Below are 27,981 nucleotides of genomic sequence, written 5' to 3'. Positions count from 1 at the left end.
ATGGCGTTTAAAAAACGCGGCGCTCCCATTGAAAACAATTGGAATTTTACGCCAGCTGGTTAACTACCGGTGTGTGCCTGTGCCGCGCTTGCGTGTGTGTGTGTGTGTGTGTGTGTGTGTGCAAGAGAGAGTGCGTTTACTGTTATTACGTATTATTAGCCTAAACAATAAATCAGGTAATCTGGCTTTCATAACTCAGTGCCTAGCCTCTTTAAGACATCACCGCACGTCACTGTGTATACATAAATCACACATTTTTCTGTAATTAATCACAACATTAAGGTTTTTAATATGAATGAAGGCCAGTATTACTGATACCATGTGAACCTGGACCTCAACCTCACCCCCGACTATCATCAAACTTTTTTTTTTCCTGTGAGTGTTGTCTCAATTATGTGCACACAAATGCTCAGGCTGCCAGGGCAAATGGAAAAGGTCACATAGAGAAACGTGAGCATTAATGAGCTCAACAGCTACATTGGGCTGATATTCTACATGAATATGGTGAAGGTGAGCTCATTGACTGCAGAGAAGTTTTTTTCTCCAGTGCATAGAAACACCAATTACAAGGTGTAATGTTCACTTTTTAAACAGGATTAGTTTCCAGGTATGACAATCAAAATGTGCCTTTGACCCTAATTTATATTTGGATTATATTATTAACCATATTGTAAATAAACTACAACTACAAATAATCTTTCACATCTCCTCGCATATGACCTTTCTAAACAAAAAGTGTCTTAATTTTTTTTTATCAACATATTGTTTATGTGAATGAGTGGACAGGATGACTTTCACATCATTTTGTAACAAAAATTCTAGTCTACAAGATCCAGTCCTCAAGTCTTGTTAACAATGTTTAGTATGTTACCCTTTAGACCATTTTTAACATGTGTTAGGTATCGGGATTGGTTTGCGGCGATAGACCTGTATTTTCATAGACGCGTACTCTTATGTCTCAATCCTTCCTCGGCACAGACCATTTCTACGGTTCGCCTTTAAAGGGCATGCATATCAGTACAAGGTCCACCCCTTCGGGTTGTCCCTGTCTACTTAGGTTTTTAGCAAAGTCGCAGACGCCATTGCCCTCTTGAGGAAAGCAGGTATTTAATTCCTCAACTGGCTTGACAACTGGCTAATATTAGCTCACTCTCGCTCAGATTTGATGCATACACTGTAAAAAATTGCAAAAGCAGGATGGCACTGAACGAGTGTTTCACAGTGAATATAGGAGTTTGAGTACAAGTAAGTCTTCGCCTGTCCATGTTCACGGTGCTCATTACAGGAATATGTGTGGAAAATAGGAGAAAACCAAATCGAAGCGGTGAGGAGAGAGAACTTTGAAACTGACTGCAGCGAGGAAGGCATTCTTTTTTTTTATTGTATCAGTGACTGTGATGAACAGGAAGTGAAACTGAAAAAGAGGAGCCTGAAACAAACCTGTCCGTGTTCGCATAACTTATTACGAGAATATATGTGTCAGTTTCAAACTGACTGCATCGAGGAGTGCGTTCTTTTAAAACGGGAGGATTTTGTTTGAGTGTTTTCTTCTCACATCCAAATCACTCGAATGGTGAGTGACTGATGAGCAGAAACTAAACAAGGCGGAATGGCACTTGAGATTGCTTATGATTATAAATGCATTAAAAGGAGAGAGTAAAATCCTTTCAGTGTTTATTGCAGGTTTTTAATCTGTGTGTTTCTTTGTGGCACTCAGCCTGATGGTTTTGGTCATAGTGCTCGTTGGCTTGTCCATTTCTCAATTTTTGTGTGTTCTTTCTTATAAATAAATGTTCACATTTTTATTAGCCCATTGCTGTTGCCTGTTTTTTTTTATTTCTAACCTATTTTGGATTCCCTCTTTGACCCAGAGCAGAGTTGATAAAATGACCCAATGGGTTGTTTTTAGAGTGTAAATGGTATGATCACAGAAATGTATTGCTTGCATTTTTTTTTTTTACAGTAAACGATTGTAAATTAATTTCACAGTATTAATACCATAGAATTACAGTATATTGCTGGCACCTCTGCTGCCAGTATTTTACTGTAAATTGAAAAATACAGAAAAATGGTATTTCGCTTTTACAGTAATACGCTGTAATGCAATTTCACAGTATGAATACTGTCGAATTACAGTAGATTTCTGGAGTCTGTGCTGCAAGTAATTTTTCATTATTTCATATATATTAATTCTGAATAAGTCAGAGGTGTCTGGGTCTTCAAAGAGCGATCCTTAGTGTCAGTATTTCGACACAACGTCTCCATTCCCTCCATCAGGGAATGAGGGTTACAACAGTAAGACGTTTACCGTTAAAGACAAAATTCAGTCTTTTCATCATAATGCGATTGTGTATTTTCAGAAAATTTGGACTAAACCACTCAATTCATATGGATTAGTTTTACAATCTCTTTATGAAGCGTCAAAGTGTTAGTTGCGTAGAATGTCAATGGAGGGACAGAAATCTTTCAGATTTCATTAAAAAATATCTGAATTTGTGTTCAGAAGATGAACAAAAGTCTTGTAGGTTTGGAACAACATGAGTAAATGATGACAGAATTTTCATTTTTTTGTGAACTTTAAGGCTTGTTCACAAGTGTGTTACAATAATTGACACAAAAGTTTGCAAACAAACTTGCTATAGTTGGCTAAAAACTATATAGACAATCTTAATGTAAATCTTAACAATTTTCTGAATAAATAAATAAATTTGCATGCCTATTTAAATCAAAATGCACTCCCGTCATTCACATGCTTCAGTGCAAAATACAACCCACCACAACAACTGAAATGTTGTCAATCTTCTGGAACGGAACTATGGAAATAATAAAAAATTGTGTGACTTAATAGTACTGTAATACAGGAGTCCAAGGTATTTTGGTAATAAGTAGTCCAAGTTAACAGTACTATTAATATACATATGCAGCAGACATATGCTATATCACATCTTTTCTCTGATTATTTGCTGCCAGTTTTTCATTATTCAATGAATGTTCAAGGTACCATGAAATTGAAAAAAAAAAAAGGGTAGAGATGCATCGTTTTATTTTTTAAATCTTACTGTGCCGCAAAGTCAGACTTGGTGTGAACAGGCCTGACGTTCTATGAAAGTCAAGTCACTGATTCTAGCAATAAGGGACAAAACAAAAGTCTCCGAAAATGGACCATGTAAGGGAACAGGTTTTTATGAAAATGTTTTTCTAAAAATTTATCAGACAACTTCTCCGTCAGATCCACTACAAAGCATGCTATTTTAATTTGATCCATCACTTATATAATAATGGTGTTCAGTATTTACAATTACGAACAATCCAGTTAATAAATTCCTTAATTATCTTCCCTCATTTTTAATATTTAGCTTATATAACCAATGTTCTTAGGTAAATAAGATTAGGTAAATATCATCGCGATTTTTTTTCAGGAAAATCATGATTCACGATTTTATGACAATTCTTTTTCATGTTGGTTTTACTATTTTGCAAGTGACTGAGCATTACAGCCAAACTAATGTCCCTATTTTAAAAACAAAGACTTACAATGTAACAAAATATAAAATAAAAAAAGAATGGCAGACATTTAGGCCACTGTGGCGAAGATAAAAAACCTTTGTCATTATTTTCTTTGTTATTCAAAAATAAGAACAAAAATACACATTACATTTACACAACATAATATACAAACGAAATAAACTGCTTTATTTTTCAGCTATAGTAGGTGTATTTAACAGTAGCATTCAAGAAAGAACTTAAATGAACAAATATAAAAATAAAGCATGTATAGACACTATAAATTATACACTGATTCTTATAAACACTACTATTCAAGTTCTCAATCAAGAGCAGTGAGTGATTTTCTCTTAGTGTTTTGTTGTTTTATTAACTAGGGATGGAAATTTTTCAAAAATATTGCATTCGAATATTCGGGCTCATAAAAATCGAATATTCGTTTTTTAAATGACGTTTAACAAAAAATACGTTATTTTTTAGACGTACGTTTTTGTCACCATTTCTGAACAAGCTTTCGATGAGGCAATATACATAACAAGCTTACAATATATGTTAAAGTTTTATTTTTATTGAAAACATTAAACAGTAGGCCAATGTGTAAAAAAATATAAAGAACAAAAGTATTTAAGCTCAAGCAGCACGAACAGAAAAAAAACGGCTAATAAAGCAGACTGCGCCAGATATCGTACAGAACTTACACATGGCCTATATTCCAGTCAGCATATGATTATCGTGTTCATATTGTTTCAAGTTTATGTTGAGAAAAACAATAGCTTATTGTTTCACGTTTATGTTGAGAAAAACAAAAGGGTAATATCCACATGCAGGGGCGCCGCCAGCACTTTATGCTCGAGTGAGAAAACGCGCTGCACTGACAGACGTTTCAGAGACACGAAGATAACGGTGCTCTAAGTTTCTAACAGCACTCTGCGTTTTCTGTTCTTAAACCAGTCTCCCTCAATGAAATCTAAAGGAAGTATATCTAAAAATCATTTTGGAATTCGATAAGTTATCATTTCGGATCACACGGGGACCAGCTGCGCTTGCCTGCAGTCGTTAATGCAGTGATGGACAGCTACCTTTCCTCATTCGAGTTCTGCTTGGATTTCATGTGTAGGGCTGTCACTTTACGTTCGAAAATCGATTGCACAATCGATCGGACCGACCAACACAAGTTTCGAAAACGAAAATAGAGAATCGATTTTAACTGCCTTTTTTTTTAACCAAAAATGTTTTTTAGATAGACAGATCAATACAGTACACAGAACATGTAGGATGTTGGAAAATAACAATGTCTTTTCTGTTAACCAAATGCTTTTTAATATTCGCTATTACTTCAGTGCAAGTGAACAAGGGCGCCGTTATTTGTTGCTTAGTGACGTCAGTGTTCAAGCAAGCCAGAAATGCGCAGATTCTGCGCAATACGGTGTATTTAATATATCACGAGGACTCACGAGTTGCGTATTTGCGCTAAATCCACGCAGATTTGGCTTACACGAACTTCCCCAGCAAAGTGGGTAAACATACATGGATTTCTCGGCGACGTCATCACTGCTTGCGCACGCAGCCAGGGGGCAAAAGACCCGCGGTCTTCGTACCGGAGGAGTAAAGGGTTTCTGATGGCAGATACATTTGGATAGACGTAGGCCTACCCTGCCATGCATTTGCAGTTAGCCGTAATGATGTAACCAAGGCCCTTATGGACATACACCCAGGCACCATAAGGCTTGGCTTTAATGCCTTGCCTTTGATAGGGAGCACATCTGACCTCAACACGCAAAAATCCGGTGCAGCATCAAAGTATTTGACGAGCTGCACATGACCACATAGCACGTAGTTGTATGCATCAAGGGATTTGTACGCTCTAATCATTTCTCTTGTATACACGCTTGGTGTCTGAATTAGACAATTAGGCTATATATATATATATATATATATATATATATATATATATATATATATATATATATATATATACATATACATATATCAGGCCATACAATTGCTGGCCACTTCTTGTCATCCACAATCCAAAGATCGTCAGGTATTGCGTATAGGGATCCGGCAAGATCTCACCATTGCTGAGAGTAAGTTTTTTAATATAATCGCCACGGTCGGAGGTAGTCCACATAATCCATCGTCAAATCTTTGATTTACAGTAAAGTAACGTTATAGCCTATGTGTGCAGTCATGATATGTTGCAGGTCGTAAAGTAACGTAAACAAGGTTAACTTATTTAAAAGCAAATTCGGGCTCTATAGAGGCTATTAAATTACTAACTTAGTCTAACATGATAATTCATACATGCATCACAGTATGTCCGGATTTTGATTCGTAAACAGTTGGACGTTTTACATAATGTTATATTGAAACACAAACAAACAGATCCATCTCTGAAATTGCAGTTTATTATTGAGTCAACAAGAAATTACAAACAATGCGAAATCTACGTTAATTACAATGTTCTTTTACAGAACTCGGCATAACAGATAGAGTTTTTTTGCCCCCTGGATGCGCGCGCATCCGGTATTGTTTGTATACAAGAAACCCGTGTATAGAAACATGCCAAATTGGCTCGTGATATGACAGCGTTACCCGCCAAGGTTCATTTTATCCGAATTTGGCGGGTGTTAATTTCAATCCTTGAATGCTGCACTCCTGTTTGTCATTGTGCAAAAAACTTCACGCCAATAAATCATCAGAAATATTGCTGACTTGTGCGCGTCTCAAGCGCCCTCTTTACGTTCGTCCTAATGCCGGTTAGTTGTCCGTGGATTTGCCAATATTTGGTGTTGAAAATGGAAACGTCGTTAGACATGGAAAAAATCGATTTTACAATCGATTCAATGAACACATATGTCTCAAAAATCGAACAGGATTTTTTCACAAAAGTGACAGCCCTATTCATGTGATTTCTCATTGTGGTGATGATATTATTGAATATCATTAGAATAATTAATTTATTTGATCAAAAGTAATTCCATTTTTGTAAGATCATGTAGTAAGATAATTTTCATCATTTTCAAGTAATTCCAAACTTCGCGAGGCAGACGACAACATTATGTGATCAAATACGAACAACTCCACAGCGACACCCAGTGGTATTAGTTATAACTGTGAGTTAGTGCTTGGGATTTATCATGGATTCACTGCATTTACGGCCAGCAAAGCAACGTAGTAAAATTCGAATAGCATTTTATTTTTCGAATAATAATTACAGATCGAATATTCGAAAATTTGAATATTCGTGCACACCCCTATTATTAACATTAAGGGATCGTTCCCCCCAAAATTAAAATTGTCATAATTTATTCTCTCAAGTTGTTTTAAACCTGTTTAGAAAGTTTCTTTCTTCAGTTGAAAATAAAAATTATTTTGAAGAATGTGGGTAACCAAACAGTTGCTGGTCCCCAGAGACTTCCATGGTATATTTTTTTACTACTATAGAAGTCAATGGGGATTTGTCAAATGAGTCAATTTGGATAGAAACATTCTTCAAAATATCTTCTTTTGTGTTCAGCATAAGCAAGAAATTAATACAGGGTTGAAACAACATTAGAGTGAGTAAATAAGGACAGAATTTTCATTTTGGGTGAACTATCCCTTTAAGAGCAAGCAGCTGCATGTTTACTATATTACGGTGAGCAGAGCCGTCGCAAGGGCTGTGCGAACTGTGCAACCGCACAGGGCCTCGCACCACTAGGGGGCCGTCCCCCCCCCTATTTATTGGTCGATACGTTCTGGATCAATCAAAATTCTGATTGGTCGATTTTTGACGTGTTAATTTCATCAGGTGGAAAGCCCTAATTGCTAATGGGGGTGTTTTCAGAGCACCCCTGTTTCACAGGTAACAGTCTGTCTTCAAAACACCCCCCCCCCCCCCCCCCCCTGTTTACACTTTTTTGGATTAACCCAACCCACTGGAGACAGATTGAAGAAAGTACTAGAAGGCATTGGTGTATGGTGGTTTGCTGAATATTAATTTAATTGTGAGCGTTTAATTTACTGTCAGTCCTCCTCTACCATGTCAAAGATATCGGCAGTGTGGCAGCATTTTATGAAAATAGATGTATGGTCAAAAAAGAGAGAGGTTATCGAAGCCCTCGCCCCGCGGAAAATATCCATAATTGTGATGAATTTAATCCTTTGTAAGTTATCATTTTGCAGTGTAAGATTACATGTTTTATGTATTTTTATTAAACTTAATGAGTGTATAAATCAGCAGCAAAAAGTAATTCTTGAAAAAATCTGCACAGTAATTTTATAAAAACTAAACATGTTAATAAAAACAAATTACTATTAGTACTCTTATAAAATGTAATCATGCAATCATACATTTCACAATTTTATATTTATATATGAATGTCAAGAATTCAGAAGTGTATATATTTATATACCCTACACTACACTACACAGAAATAATATACAGTTGAATTATATTTATTTTAAATGTATTGTGCAGGATAGGTATAAAAAAAAATATAGGCTTTTAATAATCTTTCAGTGCGCAAAACCATGAACGCTTCAAAACAGAGCGCACAAAGCATGTATGCGCATCGCGGGTGCAGAATGATGTGCTCAAAGCAACATGGAGTCACAGTGTGCAGTGCTGCGCTGCGCTGCACAAGTGCGCATTTAAAAGTTCACGGCACAAAGCGAAGAAATGTCGAGTGCACAAATCCTAGTGTATATCTGTCCAACAGTTTATTGATCATTTGTTTCTTCACAGTTTTAAATTCCAGTTATTGTGCGTTTGATGCCGATTCATAGTCCTTGTGCTAACAGGCACGGTAGCGAGTCGTTTAAAAACAGCAACAAACATAATATACAAATACACAAAATAAAGTAATTTTATGCAAATCCACAGCCTTTTATCTACAGATCAAGCACTATAATGTGAATATATCATATTGGAGAGAGTTTTACCGTGCATCCTGCTGTAACCGGACGAGGCGCGCGCGCAGTTTTGAATACTGAATAGAGAATGATTGACAGCCGCAGAGGAGGGAAAACGAGTTTCCGTAAACTTTGATTTAATAATGTAAAAAGACTTCTGTCCAACACATTAAGCTATGGAATGGCTTCAGATGACTTTGTGAAATTATAATAAGACCCTCTCAGTCTCAGACACAAGTCACCCAAACTGACGTGAAAAAAGCGTGTGGCGCCGAAAAGCGCGCTGTTTGCATCCCTGATAGATAACGGAAAAAAAGTCAAATGCAAAGTTTGCAAGCAACAGTTTACATATCACAGCACGACTACAAAGATGGCATATCACCTAAAAACGGTGAGCTAACTTGTCTGCGTTAGGTTGCCCCGTCTGTTTTGAGTAGGCTATATGTATGAACATATAAGAACTGGCATAAAACATTGAAATATGCCAATTAGTAATAATCGTTTTACAACTGCAGGCGCACCCGCACACAACGACGGTATTAGCAATTTCGCTGTATTTGTTTTGAGCCAGTAAAAAAAATGTAAGTTAATGATCTCCATACGATTGATTCACCCGTATGGAGATCATTAACTTAATTTTTTTTTATCCGCTTATCATTATTTAGTCTACCCACAAACTAAATTTACACTCTATTCAACAGGTTTCAATGTAATACCTTTTAAAACATCTATTTCTTGTCTCAGCCGCGAAGCTGAGTCAGTTATTATTACATATGACAAAAACAATTGTCTAAATTATGTTGCATATTCCTTGACAGTTCTTGTGCTGATATCACTAGTTGACATAGTACTATTTTCGGAAATCATAGGCTATATTGCGCAGGTGCACGTGATGAGCCGACAGAGTGTGTCATTTCAGTGCCAAATAATTAGGTCAAAAACGATTTAATATACTGCAAATAGCTTATTAGTTTTTTATGTTTATTTATAATTAATTTAAGCGGACAAGGCTAACAAGTAGGCTGCGCAGGCAATTATTCTAACGTTCAGAGCCTGAGGGGGGTGTGTGTGTCGGGGGGGGGGGGGGGCTCGCATTTCAAGTTCGCACAAGGCCTTGCACCCCACCTGCGACGGCACTGACGGTGAGTGTCCACTGGCGCGGAGTGTCCACTGGCGCGGAGTGAGCGGCGTGGAGTGAGCAGAGCAGAGCGAGCGTTTTCAATTGATTCCTACGGAAGTCGTGCTTCACGCTCGTGCAGTGCATTGTGGGATTGACAGCGGACCGGAGAAAGTGTTGAGTGTTGAGAAAGGTTTGGCAGTTCTCTACTTTATGCAAATATCAAGCGAAAAACGCGGTCGGCAGCCAATCGCTGTGAGGTTCGGGTTGTGACGTCTGTCTTGTGAGTTTAAAAATATGCAGATTATAATATAGTTTAGTTTATGCAGGATTTAGTGTGTAAATAATTTTATTTACAAATTAGACCCTTTCAGTTGTTATATACATGTTAAATATTTCAGTTTGGATGTGTTAATTGTGATTATACTGGCTGGGTTTACAAAAGTTTATAAAATATTCAGGATATCTTTGCTTTTTGAATTTGGAAACAAATGTAGTCTATTTCCAAATGTAACCACGTGCATCTCTGATGATTATATGGTCCATGGGGTAGAAAAAACAGATTAAACACACTCGCAACAGACACACTCCAAAACGGAGGTGTTATAGCGTTGTCAGCGGCACTGAGCAGAGTTTTACCGCTGTAGTGGACACGCACCGTTAGGCTACGGTCACTTTAACGGCCGTTTCACACCGCAAGCGTGAGCAGCGAGTATTTTTTCCGCCGTGCAGGTTAACCAAAGAGTGCATTCCCACCTGGAGCACGAGCATAACAAATAGACTCGGCGCAGAAACCTCCGCTTCACAGCTGCTCACGCTCAATTAAAGTGAAAAAACACTTTTGATGGACAAAATATGATTTCACACAATAAGTGCACGTAGATAAAGTCCTAATTGTTGGTGATTTTAATATACATGTAGATAATGAAAAAGATGCATTGGGATTGGCATTTAAAGACATTCTTAACTCTATTGGAGTTAGACAACACGTGTCAGGACCTACTCATTGTCGTAATCATACTCTAGATCTAATATTATCACATGGAATCAATGTTGATGCTGTTGAAATTCTGCAGCAGAGTGATGACATCTCAGATAATCTAGTCTCGTGTAAACTTATTTTAACCAAGGCTGCAAAGCCGACTCCATGTTACAAATATGTTAGACCTATCACTTCTGCCACTAAAGAATGCTTTATTAATAATCTTCCTGATCAGTTTCAGCATCCCAGATAGCTTAGAAGAACTCGATATTGCGACAGAAACTTAACTCTCTCTTTTCCAGCACTTTAGACACAGTTGCTCCTTTGCGCTTAAAGAAGATTAAAGAAAATTTTCCAACGGCATGGTACAACGAGCACACACAGGCCCTTAAAGCTCCAGTAGGTAGCTTTTGTAAACAAATATTTGTTAAAACTGTCATTATGTCCTGAAAGTAGAATATGAGACAGATAATCTGTGAAAAAATCAAGCTCCTCTGGCTCCTCCCTGTGGTCCTACTGCCATTTGCAGAAATACACCGCTCCCTGTCAGAAACAACCAATCAGAGCCAGGAGGAATGTCTTAGCAGTGTCAATCACGCTCGTGTACGCGCTGATCACCCCTCTCTTGCACAGCGCGAGCGCGTACCGTCGTTCGTGACTCTCCTGTTCAAACTAGTTCATCCAAATGAACGAATCTTTTTTCGAGTCATTTCGTTCATTCAACGAACGAAATGACTCGAAAAAAGATTCGTTCATTTTGAACGAGTCTTTTTTGGAGTCATTTCGTTCATTCAACGAACGAATGACTCGAAAAAAGATTTGTTCATTTGGATGAACGAGTTCGAACAGGATCACGAACGTGCATCACAGAACAGAGCAAGGCGAGCATTTGTGCTTATAAAATTTAAAGTTTTTTATTTATTTTTGAAATGACCGATCGTTTCACTAGATAAGACCCTTATTCATCGTCTGGTACCGTTTAAAACCCTTTGAAGCTGTGCTGAAACTGTCATTTGGTCCTCGAAACGTTTGTGTCCTATTGAAGTCCATTATATGGAGAAAAAGCCTGGAATGTTTTCATCAAAAAACTTAATTTCTTTTCGACTGAAGAAAGAAAGACATGGACATCTTGGATGACATGGGGGTGAGTAAATTATCAGCAAAAGTTTTTTTTTAAAGTGAACTAATCCTTTAACGTTATCTTAGTAGCTATTTATAATTATAGAAAGAGTGCAACCTTATAAAGTTACATGTATTGCAAAATACATAATGATTTGAGGACCAAGTTTGTAGTCAAAGTATGGGCAGGCCATAGTCAATGTAAAGCATATTGTTGATGTTTCGTCCCTATTAGTGAATGTTCCATAACTGTTTATAATCCGCCGTCATCGGTGGTCCTGCTTACTAGCCTGCGCGTTCACGGCAGGCTCCGCTGTGGGGGAGGAGCTGTGGAGGGAGGGCTGTAGCGTAGCAGAGAGCAAGGGGGTTGGACCTGTAAGTTGTTCTTGTTCAAATTTTCAGGCTAAGTCAACATTTTCTCAAAACTCCCTACTGCAGCTTAAAGAGAGCAGTCAGAAAAATGGAGCGCAACTGGAAGAAAACAAAACTAGTGGTATTTCGCATTTCATGGAAAGAGAGCATGATTGCATACAGAGAGGCCTTGAAAACTGCTAGATCTGCTTATTTTTTAACATTAGCAACCCTAGGTATTTATTTGAAACTGTGGCTAAACTAAAGAAAAATAAAACATGTATGTTAGATCCTATACCGACTAAACTATTGAAAGAGATGCTTCCAGAGGTCATAGATCCTCTTCTTCATATCATTAATTCATCTTTGTCATTAGGATACGTACCAAAAACTTTTAAGCTGGCTATGATTAAACCGCTTGTTAAAAAAACGCAACTTGATCCTACAGAATTAGTCAATTACAGGCCGATCTCGAATCTATCTTTTCTGTCAAAGATACTAGAAAAGGCAGTTTCTTCACAACTATGTTCCTTTTTAGAAAGAAATGGTATCTGTGAGAATTTTCAATCAGGATTTAGACCGTATCATAGTATTGAGAAAGCTCTCATTAGAGTCACAAATGATTTGCTCTTATCATCCGATCGTGGTTGTATCTCTCTTAGGCCTGTCGCAATAATCAATAAATCAATTAATCGCACAATAAAAAAAATGAGCTCGATAATTTTTCAAGCCGCGATAATTTTCATTTGCATGCTTGTTTGTTTCCCTCATCTCTCTCTCTCTCTCTCTCTATACCAAAGAGACTGGATGACAATATCAACGCTGATCGCCACACATTGATTTTCGAATGTTTTTTTTAATTATTATTGTTTTTTTTTACTGAGCCTATTTACAAACGTATTTGATTGCAGAGCGCCTTAGCGCAAGCACTACATCTCGCTCGTCCCTCTCTCTCTCGCGCGCTCTCTCTCACTCATATGAGGCGCCGCCTAGGGCTTAAATCAAACATTCACGCACACAAATATGAAACACTTGCATACACATATACTAAGTAGTCAAACATACATGTATACTGCTGAATGCTCAAACAAATACATGTGAAATGCACAACGACACACCTAAAGTCTCTCACGCACATACACGCAAACTCTACACACACATAGCCTACTCATATGAGACACGAGTGCACACACAAACTCTCCACGCACATATGAGACACGCGCGCACACACACAAACTCGCGCACACTCATATGAGACGTTTGTGCACGCACACACAAACAGACTCTCCACGCACATACTCATATGAGACGCGAGCGCGCGCACACACACACAAACTCACGCACAAACTCAATGAGACGGAGCCTACACACAAAGTCTCCGTGCACATACTCATATGAGACGCGAGCGCACACACACACATACACACACACACACACACACACACACACACACACACACAAACTAGCGCACATACTCATATGAAACGCATGCTCACACAGTACATGATGCATATGATTCTCAGTGTGAACGGAAGTCACACATTGGTAAGTGCATTTTTTGTTAACAGAGACTGAGAGTCCATTGCTTTTATTGTTTTTGGTTGTTTTGTTCATTTAAATAGTCTTTAGAAATAAAAGTTTATTGATCTTTGAAAAGGTGTACCTGCATTATTATGCCATTATCATTATTTTAGATGAAAATGGTCTCAGAACGACAATATTATCATTTATTATCAACGTTATCGTTTATCGCAATAATTTCTTGGACAATTTATCGTCCAGCAAAATTTGTTATCGTGACAGGCCTAATCTCTCTATTAGTGCTACTCGATCTTAGTGCTGCATTTGACACTATCGACCCCAACATTCTTTTAAATAGACTCGAAAATTATGTTGGCATTAGTGGAATTGCACTAGCATGGTTTAAATCACACTTATCTGACCGTTATCAGTTTGTAACAGTAAATGAAGAGATGTCTTATCGGTCAAAAGTTCAGTATGGTGTACCACAAGGCTCAGTACTAGGACTGTTGCTGTTAACTCTGTACATGCTAACCTTAGGAGATATCATCATACCAATCTTTCATTTGAAAGTCACGTGTCTAGTATCTGTAAAACTGCATTTTTTCATCTTAAAAATATATTTAAATTCCGTCATATGCTCTCAATGAAAAATGCCGAACAATTGGTGCATGCGTATATGACATCAAGGATAGATTATTGTAATCCTCAACTGGGTGGTTGCCATGCACGTTTAATACATAAACTACAGTTGGTCCAAAATGCAGCCGCTAGACTTCTTACCAGAGCCAGAAAGTATGACCATATTAGCCCGGTTCTGTCAACACTGCATTGGCTCCCTATTAAACATCGTATACATTTTTAAATATAGTTTAGCTCCCCTGTACTTGAGCGAGCTCTTAGCGCATTATATTCCTTCACATCTATTGCGATCTCAAAATTCTGGCCAGTTGATGATACCTAGAATATCTAAGGCCACATCCACACGAAGCCAGAGCTTTCCCTATCCGATGTATTTTTTCCCTCGTTCTAAAAATAAATTCCGTAAACACGGCGGCGTCTCAAGAAATATCTGTGTACACACGAAACCACTGAAACCGACTCAAACCAATGTAGTATACATTCGAGACCAGTATGAGGCGCTTTAATTCTGACACAGATACACTAAAAACAGAGAAGAAGATAAACCTTAACCATAAACCTTGCGCGCTGTCTACAATAATATTAGGCACAGTAGCTTCTTTTCTTTTTTCTTTTTAACCAAGAACTTCATTGAACAATATGAAAAACCATAAATGGCATGGTACAAAATAGGGATGAGTCACGATATTCAATTAGTTAGCAGATGCATAAAGCTTGCCACAAAGAACCAGCAAATAGCCTAATCATTATGAATGTGTCAAATATAGCAAGACATTTTAATTGTTTATTAATAAACTAATGTTTTCTGTGATGATGCTGGCTCGCCAGCTTCACAGTATTGTGAAGCTGCCTATAGAGAAAAATGCACACTTCATGCGGATTATAAGAGAGTTGTCTGTTTCTTTTCGTTTTGAATTGTTTTGTTTAAAAGTAGACATGTCAAGCTTTCTATAGAAATATTTCTGAGTTTCTGTCTATTTATGAGATAAGCTCCAGTTCACGAACAATGGAAGTTATATCGCGTCGGCGCCTCCATGTCTTGATTATATTGTTGGCTATATTTTCTGTTTATTTATTAAATCCAGGCAATTGGCCATAAGAACGATATATAAATTAATAAAGAATTAAAATAAAGAAATAAAATAAAAATACATTAAAGTAGGCCTAAATAATAAATAAAGAAATAAAAGAGGCTCAGTAGCTTCTGAAGCATGAACACAAGCAGGTAGTCGGCAGTTGTTGTTGCTGGTAGGCTACTGACTGACTTAGCATGTCTGACTAGTTGACACGTGGGGTGTTGACATCATCGTTTCACAAAATATACGGATTGGCTGTACACATGAAAACGCAAGGGTGTCGTTTTCAGATTTATCCACTCTGGGACCCGGTTTAAAAAAATAGCGGTTTCAGTCTCCCAAAACGCCGGATCCCTCTGGACGAAACGCCGATAAGATATTTTTTCTTTACGTAAACAGCTAAACGCATCTCTGTGTGGACAGGGCCTAAATCGACTGTTAGTGGTTGATCCTTTTCCTATTTAGCATCAAAACTTTGGAACAATCTTCCTAACATGGTCCGGGAAGCAGACACAGCCTGTCAGTCCAAATCTAGACTAAAAACACATCTCTTTGGCTTAGCATACACATAACACATTATAGACTTCTATAATTCAATGTTAGGCTGGATAGTTTAGATCAGCCGGAACCGGGAACACTTCCCATAAATCCTGGGAAGGATTTATGGGAAGAAGGATTATCATAAGAAGGATGGCGTCTACGCTAATATTAGTCTCTCTGTTTATCCCGAGGTTTACAGCAAACCGCCGGATCCAGGCCATATCCAGACCTGATGAGGAACCATCACATGGACACGACGACGACGCAGTCCTGAAGTGTCAACTAGTCTCTCCACTGTGAAGGCCTCCTTCCCTTCCCCTCTGTACAGATAAAACGTTGTTGGGACAATTCCGGTTCACGTGGCTACGCGGAAGAGATAAAAAATTCTGTATTATAAATTCTTCAAGGCTTGTACCCTGGAACCTATTTCATGGTTTGCGTTCTCAAGCCACCAGGCACTGTTTTGTGCAAATGAGCGGCCAGATCGCATTGAGGGGTTTTCTGTTAGAACGGTGTCGTGTTAGCGGCCCCTAAGTTAATAACTAATGATCGTTGTGAGGAAAGTGAATCAATCAAAACTAACTTTAACTAGACAATAAATTTATTCTAGACCTGCTGTAAAGCCAAAACAGTTACTTTAATTTCCTATTATCACTGTAAAGCTGCTTTGAAACAATCTATATTGTTAAGAGCGCTATATAAATGAAAGTGACTTGACTTTCCAAACTTTTCACCAGTACTGTATTATATCACTTTATAAAGAGTTTTTGTGAGCTCATGTCAGCTCTATCAGTTTACAAGTCAACTCTTCAGACATAAAACCTGATGGTGTTTACGTCTGACAGAGTTGACAAGATTTAATATTTTTCCATCTTAACCATGTGTTGTAAAGTGAAACATTTTCCACCTCAGTTGTAGCTGCCTTATTAAACATAACAAAAATGCTAAGATTTGTCCCACAACTATTGACAAAAATTATCACACAAGAAAGACTGAGTTGACATGTTAAAGCTGTGACCGCAAAGACTTAAATTTATTTTTTTTAAACAAAAAAAAACTTGGAAAATGGAAAATTTAATTCAAGGTTTACTTTTTGTATTGTTTGATATCTTACATATCTCTGCCCTTCAATTTAAGTGTATATTTTTTAATTTGTTGCAGTTTTAAACACTTTTTTTTTGGCAGTTATACATTGTGACGTGTAACACAATGTGTAACATTGCATGCATCTTCCAAGTATGGAGCATGCATTTCAAATAATACTAAATAAATTATTTTAAAATATAAGCAATGAATGCACTGAGTATACAGATTTCCTTCAGATGTAACTTAAGTACTTTTATTTAGATTAATATTTTTTCCTTTTGTGTGTAGGACATGTTTTGTCCCTTATTTCAAGAATCAGTGACACAAGAAATGTTTACCATGATAATGGACAATGCAGATAATTTGACAAAATACTGAACCTAAATAGTCCAGAACATGCTGAAGTTTTATATAAAATCTTCATGAAGGCTTATTTTAACCTCTCGTCGGCTTACAGCAGACTGCACAAACTGAATGGAGATATAGGGTAAATTCAAGCCAAGCGTGTTTGAGCAGACAGAATTAACAGAGCTTCGTTAGCATGATGATAATGCTAACAAATCACAATATTTTAGCACAGCACAGTCACTAAGCTAACAGCAAACAAGTTCACTTACAAACTCTGCACATCGCAGCAAGCCATTCTTTACAGGGAGAAACAGAAAGGAAGGTGGTTGTGAGCAGAAGGGAGAGAGAGAGAAAAAAGAAGCAGCAGGCTTGGACACTGCTCATTACTTTTTTCGCTCTATTTTTATCTTAATATGGCAAACATTTTACCTTAATATGCCAATAATACTGGTAAAATAGATATAACAAAATAACAAAAAAGTAACAGCCTGTTTAAATAAAGAGGCTGACATTATGACCAGATCTATAAAGAGGTAACATTAGTGTTATTTTAATTCAAATAAAATTTAAAAATGGCAATGACTAGGCAGTTATGAAATGATTAGGGACTAGGGATGCACGATATGCTATATCGGCCACCATGTCGGTTTCGGACGATATACTGTATGTTCATTTTTAATGTTATCGTTATCAGCCTGATAAGAAAATTTGACCGATAAATAATGGATTATTTACTTCAGCTAAGACACTTCAGATTCGCACTGTTCGCTATTATAGTTTTGAATAGCTTGAAATATGATCAGAATTATTTTGAAAAAGAAAATACGGTTAAGTGCTGCATGTGCAGCGCAAGTTTATAATATAGGCTACATCAAATTAAAATAAGAACACAACTGTAAAAGAATGTTGTGAATTCTTTGTACATCGTGTTTTAGAGCGCTGTTACGGGATAAGCGCATCCACAATGGAGTTACACCTTTATGACTAGCAAAATTAGGTTTGCGTGTGCGATTGTAAGTTGCAATATTATGTTTATTTTGTGTGTGTGTGTGTGTGTGTGAGTGAGTGTGTGTGTGTGTATATATATATATATATATATATATATATATATATATATATATATATATACACACACACAAAATAAACTTAATATTACAATGCATACTATATGCGATAAATTCTGCTCAAAGAGTAATGCATGACATTAATAAATATGATTTGGACTGTCACATTACATAACATTATTTACAACACTATTGTAATAAAACGTTGTGAATTCATTGGGTTTAATTACTGAGTTTCAGTGCGTTGTTATAGGAAGAGCATATCCACAACAGGAGTTGTAGATCCACATTCTGACTAGCATGTAACTTGGTTGAAGTTCACTTGTGCATTTGCGTCATTTTGTGCAGATACAAGTTGTAATAGTATGTTTGTTGTAGAAATATCTGATCAATATCATATAGGATGTGTTTCATTTAAACAATTTCATTAAATTGCTTTCATTGAACACCCGTTTCAGAACCAGTCAGTTCTCACCAGTTTTGAAAAATGCTACAATGCTAAGTGAGCGGGGTGTGCTGCAGAGTGGAAGAGGAAGAGGGGAGACTATGGGATCAATATCCCATTTGAAGTTTTGCGGTCACGGATCAAAAAATAATACGTGTGAATCAAACATTTAAAAACACATGTAAAAAATATATTGCACAACAAAATATGCAAAATGATCAGAAGAGCAAACAACGTGGTCACATATCAAAATTTAATAATAAGCGTGAATCAAAGAATAACAAACATTTAATAAAAAACTTTAAACACACTAAAAGTTATTTTGCGCAAAACTTAAACTTATGTTCATGTTTACTTTAAAATTATGTTTCCCTTGGTTTTATTACTCTGTACTTTGTGCTCTCTTGAATTTTCTGCTCATATAGTCAAGTCAGTTAAGTCACCTTTATTTATATAGCGCTTTTTACAATAAAAATTGTTTCAAAGCAGCTTTACAGAGATAACAGGAAATTAAAGTTGTAATAGTATTGTTAAATTCAAAATTAAATGTTAAATGTTCCCAACTAAGCAAGCCAAAAGCCAATGGCGAATAAAGGCGAAAAAAGGCGACCTTTTCAGCGCTGGGCTCGTTGTCTTTTGTCTTCCGGTCTGTATTTTCACAGTGATCTTGCGTATTTATGAACGAACGGCTCGTTTAAAATATAAAAAAAATTGTATGCTTGTGCTTTTTTTCTCTTCGCTCTTCTTTCCAAGTTCTGCACTTGGTTTTCCAAATGTTGCAGTTCAAGTTTCATGTAAATTAGGGCAGACTTAAGCATCACCATTGGTCCACTAGTTCTAGATTGACAGCTCCTCCTCTAGCCAATCAATCGAAGAGGGAAGTTGACGTCACACCATTGCGGCTCATGTTACTGGTGTTTACTCGTACAGGTGAAGATAACCATCAACTCAGCTGGCAAAATCTTTCCATGGCAGGATACCATTAAACTGTATGTGTGACCTCAACTCGACCTGTCACCGGTATACGTCTACCTGGCGATCTGTTCTCGTTAAATCAGGCATCCTAACGATGACCTGTCACAGTTGTGCCTGTCTGACGATCCATCATATTTCACCTTTAATGCCCTTACTTCTGGACCTGGCACCGTTTACTTTCATATTTAATCTATAGACCTTATGTAGCCCCACCCCTTTTCAGTTCTGCGCTCGTTGTCTTTTGTCTTCCGGTCTGTATTTTCACAGTGATATTGCGTATTTATGAACGAACGGCTCGTTTAAAATCTTACCGGTCTACTGACATTTGTTAAGACATCTGCTTCAAACATTACAATACTTTTGTTAACTTTATAATAAGTAAATCCACTTCACCAGTTAATTACTCCTCGACAGCAATGCCATAGAAATATACAGAGTGACCGCAAAAACAGAAGTTCAAAGACAATATTCTAAAGATGGGCAATGCCGGTCCTGGGTGCAGAGTTTAGCTCCTCCAACCCTAATCAAACACACCTGAACCAGCTAATCATCATCTTTAGGATTATTAATACTACAGACAGGTGAAGTTTTTATTTGAGTTGACGCTAAACTGCTCAGGACACTTTGGAAACGATGTTAAATCATTTTCATGTTGCTGTATTCAAAATTGAAGCTATATTTAAAACATTAATCCTAAAGTTATATGCAATTATGTACCTATGTAAATAAACACAATAAGTATGTAATAAATCACTGCATATCAAATCCACCAGGTTTCTGTAACTGTCTTCACTGTAACACTATAATTTTCATTCATCTTTTGTCAAATCTGGCGTAGTCAATTCAGAAATGGTACATTTAGTCTTAGAATTAATTTACAAGGTTACCTATATGATCGTTTAACAACAACAGTTAAGAAAATATTTGAGGATGACGCATTTAACGGTAATGTATCGCCAGGTAGACTGCATTTTTTTTTTTTACATAGGCTAACTTACATGTTCGTTTTGTTTGTTGTTATTCTTTGTTTTACATACTCTGAACTGTACCACAAAGGCCTTGTATTTGTCTCTTAGTTTTTGCACTGTATGCCTTGTCTGTAATGGAACTAAATTTAAAAATTTAAAAAAGGTAGGCTGTGCGTAGCGGTGACAGGTCAAAGTCCTAAAGTCGTCAGGTACAATTGCCGTTTTTAAGTAAATTTTTGCAAAGAAATGTAGCGTTTCAACACTGCAGGGTGTTTCACTTACAGCAGCCTTAGCATCATGAGCCAAGTAATATTAACACCAATTACCAGTGTGCACATTAAAATTCTCACGCATCTCAAAATTGAGGAATTTAATTATTTGTATATGTCCAGAGTTAAGATAGCTTTGCTGCTTGAAAGTCTTTTAAAGTTTAAATTAAACTGTTGTCTTCCCCTGTATGAGTGAGCATTAGTAGCCTGAGCCGCATTGGTGTGACGTCAACTCCTCTCTTCGATTGATTGGCTAGAGGAGGAGCTGTCAATCTAGTTGAACTAGTGGACCAATGGTGGCCACTAAGCCTGCCCTAATTTACATGAAACTCGAACTACAACATTTGGAAAAGCAAGCGCAGAACATGGAAAGAAGAGCGAAGAGAAAAACAGCACAAGCGTACAAAAGAGTAAAATTTAAGCAGAAAATGTAAGAGGGCACAAAGTACAGGGTAATAAAACCAAGGAAAACATAATTTTTAAGAAAGCATGAACATAAGTTTAAGTTTTGTGCAAAATAATTTTTAATGCGTTTAAAGTTATTCATGCTTGCTTTCTTTTTTTGATTCACGCTAATTATATTTTGATCCGTGACCATGTTGTTTGCTATTTTGATAATTTTGCATTCTTTTTTTCAGTTTGTGCAATACATTTTTACATGTGTTTTTACATTTTTGATACACACTTATTTTTTGATCCGTGGCCGCAAAACTTTGGACGGGATATTGATCCCAAAGGAGACTGACACCACAGCAACGGCTTCTGATTCAGACAGTTTTTTTTGCTCTCATTAAAAGCAAAGCTTCTCACAAATGCATGCTGCAAATTACCATTACAAGCAACACAATATACATTGTTTTGTAAGCTCACCGTAAATTACACAAATACATTCATATCCTGTGACAGCTATAATTTAATGCACAAATAAATGCAAACCTGTTCGCATTTGTTCTCTGCATCGAAAATAAATATGAACATGCTGTTGCATCTTTAAGACATTTTGAGGCTTATTTTGCTGTTTTTATAAGCCGTTTGATAAGTTAAAGGGCTGTTAAGACCGGTTACACTCACAGTGTGGATGAATCACGTTTGTGCCAAAGATTCAGGATCTATTGAAGAGAACTTATGCGATGCAGAAACTCTTACAAAGCAAAACAAACCCTAATTTTTTATCCATTAATGCATCTCTCACTTATTGTATGCGATCTCACTGTTTGAAGCATCTGTCATAGGAAATCAACACAAGCTGTTGTGAATAATTAAGCGAGGCGTCTCCTCATAGGATAAGGACATGCAGTCTCATGAATAATTATGAAACACAGATGAGTCATCAATGTACTATAGTACAAGAAAACGCCACATCCTCTTTCCCCTATTCGTCTTCAGGGACTGTTTTGCCTGATTTGCAAATCACCTGAATAAGGTAAGAACAATTATGGCAAGTGACAGGCGTTTCAAGAAGTGTGTGGATCCGTGTTTCAGTTTTCTGACCCCAGATGACACACACAACTTGTGCGTTTATTGTTTGGGCGAAGAGCACGCACGATCAGCTCTTGAGAGACCTGATTGTGCAGAATGTGAGAGTTTTCCTCATAGAAAAAATGGGAAGAGGGAAGAGGGACAGGCATCTGGGCCCAGTGGTTCGGGTCCCGCTAGTGCTGAGGCACTGCGGAGCCTCATATTATGGGGTTCCCAGATGGAGCTTGCTGATGAGTTTGAGAGAGGTGTTTCTCTCTCATGCCATTCAGAAGCTCGCGAGGGAGAGCCCAAGAGAGCAGGAGATTGCTGATGAGGATGAAGAAGAGGTACAACTGAACTCTCACAGCCTCCCTGACCCACGTATTATGAGCTGTTGGGTGTTATGGAGCTTCAGCTGCCGTGGGAGCGTGTGAAGGAAGAGCCGTTCGTGGCAGGCTGGATGAGCGGTTCCTTTCTGGTCATAATTCTCCAGCTCCCATGAGCCATCCATTCCTTCCTGATCTGCATACTGAGATCAAGAAGGCGTGGAAGAAACCATATTCTGCACGCATCCATCGTCAGCAGCGAGCAAACTACACTGATGTCGAGGGGAGGCGTGAACATGGGGATGTGTCGATGCCCCAAATCGACGAGACATTCGCGTACTATCTCGCTGCTGGAGAGGCATCGGCATTAAAAGCTCCGGTGGCATCAAAAGGTCCGGTGGCATTAAAAGCTCTGGTGGCATTAAAAGCTCCGGTGGCACTAAAAGCTCCTCGGTTTCGCCATCTGAACTTTTCGGCGCCTCCGTTGAGACGGTGGTGGAAAAGTTCAGAGAGGCGATGGCGCACTCGGCTGCATTTAAATCATGCATTCTGCTGTGGTCCGAATCCACGCCCAGACAGATAGGAGGGCCTTGCCTTGCTCCTCCTCCTCCTACAAGGAGTAGGTCACAGAGAAGGCGTTCCCATTTTTTTATATGTAGGCTTGCACACCTTATCATATGCCACCTCTTGTGATAGTCGTTAGGTGATAGTCGTTAGTAGGGGAGGTTATTAGCCTCCCATGCAGATATATTCTGGGCGTTGTCAGACCTGTCTCTCTCTGGGAAGAAAGAGTTGGAAGCAGTAATGCTGAGGTCTCCGTTTTCAGAGGTGTATATTGTAGCTAGAATTTCCCAGCTAGTCTTTAGGTTGGATATCTAGGCCCCTTGAATTGGTTTCAAGTCATAAGGTGAAAATGTCAGTGGCCTCAAATCTGAAGCCCCCTGGGATTTAGTGGTTTTTTGGCTACCCACAGTTCTAGTCTATTCAACCTGCACCACTGTGGCTCTTTTTAGTACTCCCTCCCATTTGGATGAGTTTGAGTACACTCCCTTAGAGCCTACGCATGCCATGGGCTGACGCTTTTGATAATTGAAGTTGTAGGCCTTTCTATAGGCCTCCTCGATAGTCAGGTAGCGTAAGATTGCACTCCCCTTGTTTAAAGGGTTGATAGTGCTCTAGCTGAGTACACTGTCCAGTAGGGGTGGGGGAAAAATCGATACAGCATAGTATCGCGATATTTTCTGTGGCAATACTGTATCGATACACGGGCGCCAAGTATCGATCTTTTATTACTTAAATCGCCCCCTGAACCCTCATTCACTAAGTTAGGCCTATTCCCTAGGTTAGTCCACTAATACTGTTCACTTGAAGGAGTGAATCAAAACGAATGAGCGAATTCGGAGAGCCGTTGAGCGTAGGCTACATAAGCTGTACATTCGTTAATGCAGTGCAATGTGAGACAGAGACCCGATCTGACACGCGTCCCATTTTCTCACAAATCTCTACGTTCATTTGAGACTTCATTTAAATCATTTAAGACTGCTCTTATGAGGACACTCGACAAAACTGACATTTTGGCATAATTTGTGTGTTATGGTTTGTTCAAGCCCCAAAGAGAACTCGATACTGACGCGCGTCTTTTCTGTGGGTCGTGTGTGTGTGTGCGTGTAATACAGGCAGGATTTAACGGATACTGCGTAATTGCGTTAAATATTTTTAACGCTTCAAATTTTGCGTTGTTGTTGCGGTGCAGCGGTGGGCAAGTGATGAAACCGTTGTTGCGACACCGTGTAACACCGACTATCGTAGCAAGTCTAGAGCTCACCATTCATGTGAGAGGTCTCCTATTCAGAGAATAATTACGTCCTGTACTGTAATAAGGTCCTATGTCCTGAATGTTCAAGAACAAATTTTCAAGTTTTTACACTACCCTCCTAAGCTTTTGCACTTCAGTTAATGTGTAGAAGATAATGTTTACAGAATGTGACATTTAAAGTGAGTTGAGCGGTCTTCTTTTCCTCATTTTTTGTAATGCCTTTGAATAAAAAGGGGGACATAAATCGCAATATAGCAGAATCGAATCGCAATACTTGCTGTATCGCAATACTATCGAATCGTCACATTTTTGCCAATTCCCACCCCTACTGTCCAGTGGCAATGTAAAGTAGGAAAAACCGGGCCCATAGTATTTCTATAAGTACACCTATGATACCTTTCGAAAGGGAACGTTTAGGTTACAGAATGAGAAACTGCGTCGTTAGCCATGCCTCGGGGATGCCTTCTGAACAGTCCCTTAAGACGAAAGTGGATGACAAGTTCTCTAGGCGCCCCTTTTATACTTCTGGGTTGCACTAGTAGTGACGTCATAGGCTGTTGCCGGTCAAATTCAATTGCCGTGATTAGATAGCTTTTCAGACACCGGTTCATGTGGAGGGCGTTCCCAAATAGCGCCATTCACGCAGTGTCTCGCTCCCTGTTCTCTGGGAACAGAGGTTCATAACCAAGACCTTTTGCTACACTAGTTTAATCATGGTATTTGTAGTAACACAGTGGTTATACAAATGAAAATCAATTCTCCAAAAACCATGGTTATACTTTTACTATAATAATACTATGGTTAATTTTCGTAAAGGTTAATTAACCCGCATAACATAGAACTTCAGTTTACCGGGTGTTCATTCAGCTCTTCAGCTTCAGCACAAGCAGCTCAAACAGCAATGCTGTTATTTGAAACAGTAATATAAATTAAAGATTTTTTTTTTTTAAACATTGATGCATTATATAGTATAACTAGCAATTTTATTTTTCTCATATTATTTTCATCAGCAATATGGTTTAGTTAAAATCATTTACTATTGTCCGTGGGGAGGCTATTTCATTTTTTTTCATGGTACATGCATTTTGATTATTTATACTCAAGTAATCATGTCCAATGACTTGATGGCATTATTTAGGTATTATTTTATTTATTTGTAAGGTAATACATTTTTTTGATAAAGAAAGTTTATACGCCATAGGAGTGTAAAATTAATTTTAAAACTGATACTGGTTCAAACTAGGCTACCGTACTGTATATGTTTGATTTATGTTCAAGTGCTTAAGACAAGGTTTTCTGTAATCAGGCTTTAAACAATTATATAAAAATTTGGATTTAGATTTATCGGCCAACATATTGGTTATCTGCCTTTTCAAATATAAATAATTATCGTTTCTGCCAAAATTTTCATATAGGTGCATCCCTAATTACAACAGATATCACACAATTCAAAGCTCTTCAGAAAGTTTACCTGAAATCTTCTGAGCCTAGAACCTCAGTGTAGTACATGACTTTACACTTGTGAGAGGACACCTGCAGAGTAGCCAAAACATCGTCCACCCTAAGTAGGTTTGTGGAGGCACATGCTGGCATAGAGTGGAACTTCCATTGCAAAATATAGAAACCTGGCCATCGAGTCACATGTGAACCCTAAAGGGTGTGAACACATGTTGGCAGAAAGATTGAAACAAGGGAAGAAAAAAAAAGATGGAACAAATATCAAGACAACTGTCTTTAATTACAAACATATAGCACCTTAGACAGAACTTTTGACAATGAAATTGTTTAAAATGATTTTACATCTTTAAAGGTCATACCATTTTTAGAGAATATATTATGAGAAATGTAATTATGCTTGAGAGAATTTACAAAGAAGTCTTAAAGGTAAAGAAAAAAAATATGGTATGACCACTATAAGCTTATTTACTATGGAAACTGATGGACTCCGCATCAAACTGGATACTGATTGTATGTGACATACCTGCACACTTTCTCCCTCTTTGCAGGTAAGTGGTGACTCCACCATGCTGTAGTCCTGTCCCAGCAGCCAGGATTTATCTATAAGCTGCACATTGTTGCCTGCAGGAGAGGTAATGCCATGGGTAGCCAGTGGATCTTTCCTAGGCGGCTGTGGAGCTTGTTTAGAGTGGTAGATATTGAAGATCACATCACCTTTACATACATCAAAGTCCCAAGTGATGACTGAGGAGGCATCGATGATCTCAATGAATATCTTAAGGAAGAGATATAAAAAAAGGAAATTGTGCTCTTACTGTTACTGTTTAACCCATTTGCTCCTAAAACGCCTGCTAAAAACGCCTTTAAAAACCTATGTTCTTCTAGGATAAATATCCTTATCTCCTGACGGTTTTCTGAAAAAATAATAAGAATGGTCAACGTCTACCAAAACCTTGATATCTAAGCCTCTGTAGCACTTAGAAACATGAAATAAAATACATTTTAAAGGTAACAATCACAGCTTTTATTTAAACATGCTCCCTTAGCACTAACATAACACATTTTTCTAAAACATCTCAAATTCATATGGGGAAGAAAAAATATATAAATAAATTATATAAAATATAACAAATAATATTTTAAACATCCCAACACACTGAACAAGTCATCTTGTTATGAGAGAGAGGAGGGGAAGTCCTGAGGTAGAACTGGGAACAGTCTCAGTGACTGACACACGTACGCACACGGTCAGATAAAATCATTTGTGGCGAACGACGTGGTACATGAAGCATTCGCGATGCAGAGGAAGGTTACACTGCCTGCACCCCATCAGAGTTGACCCAGGACGCACGTTGGTGCTGCAGTGCTTCAGAGAACACTCCCTGCAGGTCTTCCTCTTGTTGTTGATCTGGACCAGGTCATGCTCAGCAGAAGCTCCAGTTGGGCTGGTGGGGAGTACATTAGGAGCACTTCTCGCAGTGACAGGGACGATCAGCTCCTGGGTCAGATCCTCCAGCCAGTCCTTGTAGCCGCCCCTCCTGTACTTCCACTTGGCTCCTCCAACAGACTTAGCAGCCACAAAGGCATTGTAGCACGCCACCGTAACAAAGTAAAAGAACAGCCTCCTCCACCACTTCGTAGACCGATGATGGATCTGGTAGTACCCCACCATCTGGTCCAGAAGATCAACTCCTTTCATATGTTGCTGATAGTCAGCAAGGCATGCTGGCACCCGAACCTCCGTCTGACGTTGACCATTGGCCTTCCTCCTCACTAACCCATGAGCTGTCGGGTCATGGTAGTTGGAGAGGACCATCACAGTCTTGGTGTCTTGCCAGACGCAGAAGGTCAATTCATCCCGCTGCGCCACATTGAACTCATGCTTGTTCAACTCAGCCTTCTTTGTGAGCTGCTTATTCTTGGGGAGGTCCTTCCTGTTGGCACGCACCGTTCCACAGGCTTGCACCCCCCTGACCTTGAGGTCCACCATCAACTTCACACTGGTGTAAAAGTTGTCCAT

At 38.2% G+C, this 27,981-nt stretch overlaps 1 protein-coding gene across 4 annotated transcripts in view; it reads right to left on the bottom strand.

Annotated features, from left to right (window-relative positions):
- Positions 1–27,981, bottom strand: part of LOC143706795 (SEC14-like protein 1) — a 213,158-nt gene that overhangs the window by 47,745 nt on the left and 137,432 nt on the right. For 2 of the 4 annotated variants that reach the window (XM_077199104.1, XM_077199105.1), the window contains exons 14-16: positions 26,485–26,736; positions 25,975–26,153; positions 17,452–17,478 (exon numbers count right to left, since the gene is read on the bottom strand). In XM_077199104.1, coding sequence (XP_077055219.1) covers positions 17,452–17,478; positions 25,975–26,153; positions 26,485–26,736 — 458 coding nt within the window. The remainder of the gene's footprint in view (positions 1–17,451; positions 17,479–25,974; positions 26,154–26,484; positions 26,737–27,981) is intronic. The other 2 variants (XM_077199106.1, XM_077199107.1) reach the window with 1 other exon arrangement.

This window comes from Siphateles boraxobius, unplaced genomic scaffold (genome assembly GCF_051911475.1).
Source record: "Siphateles boraxobius isolate OS27281-9 unplaced genomic scaffold, OSU_SipBor_1 41, whole genome shotgun sequence".
In the NCBI taxonomy this organism is placed as follows: Eukaryota; Metazoa; Chordata; class Actinopteri; order Cypriniformes; family Leuciscidae; genus Siphateles; species Siphateles boraxobius.
This window is presented reverse-complemented; position numbering and strand designations above follow the sequence as displayed.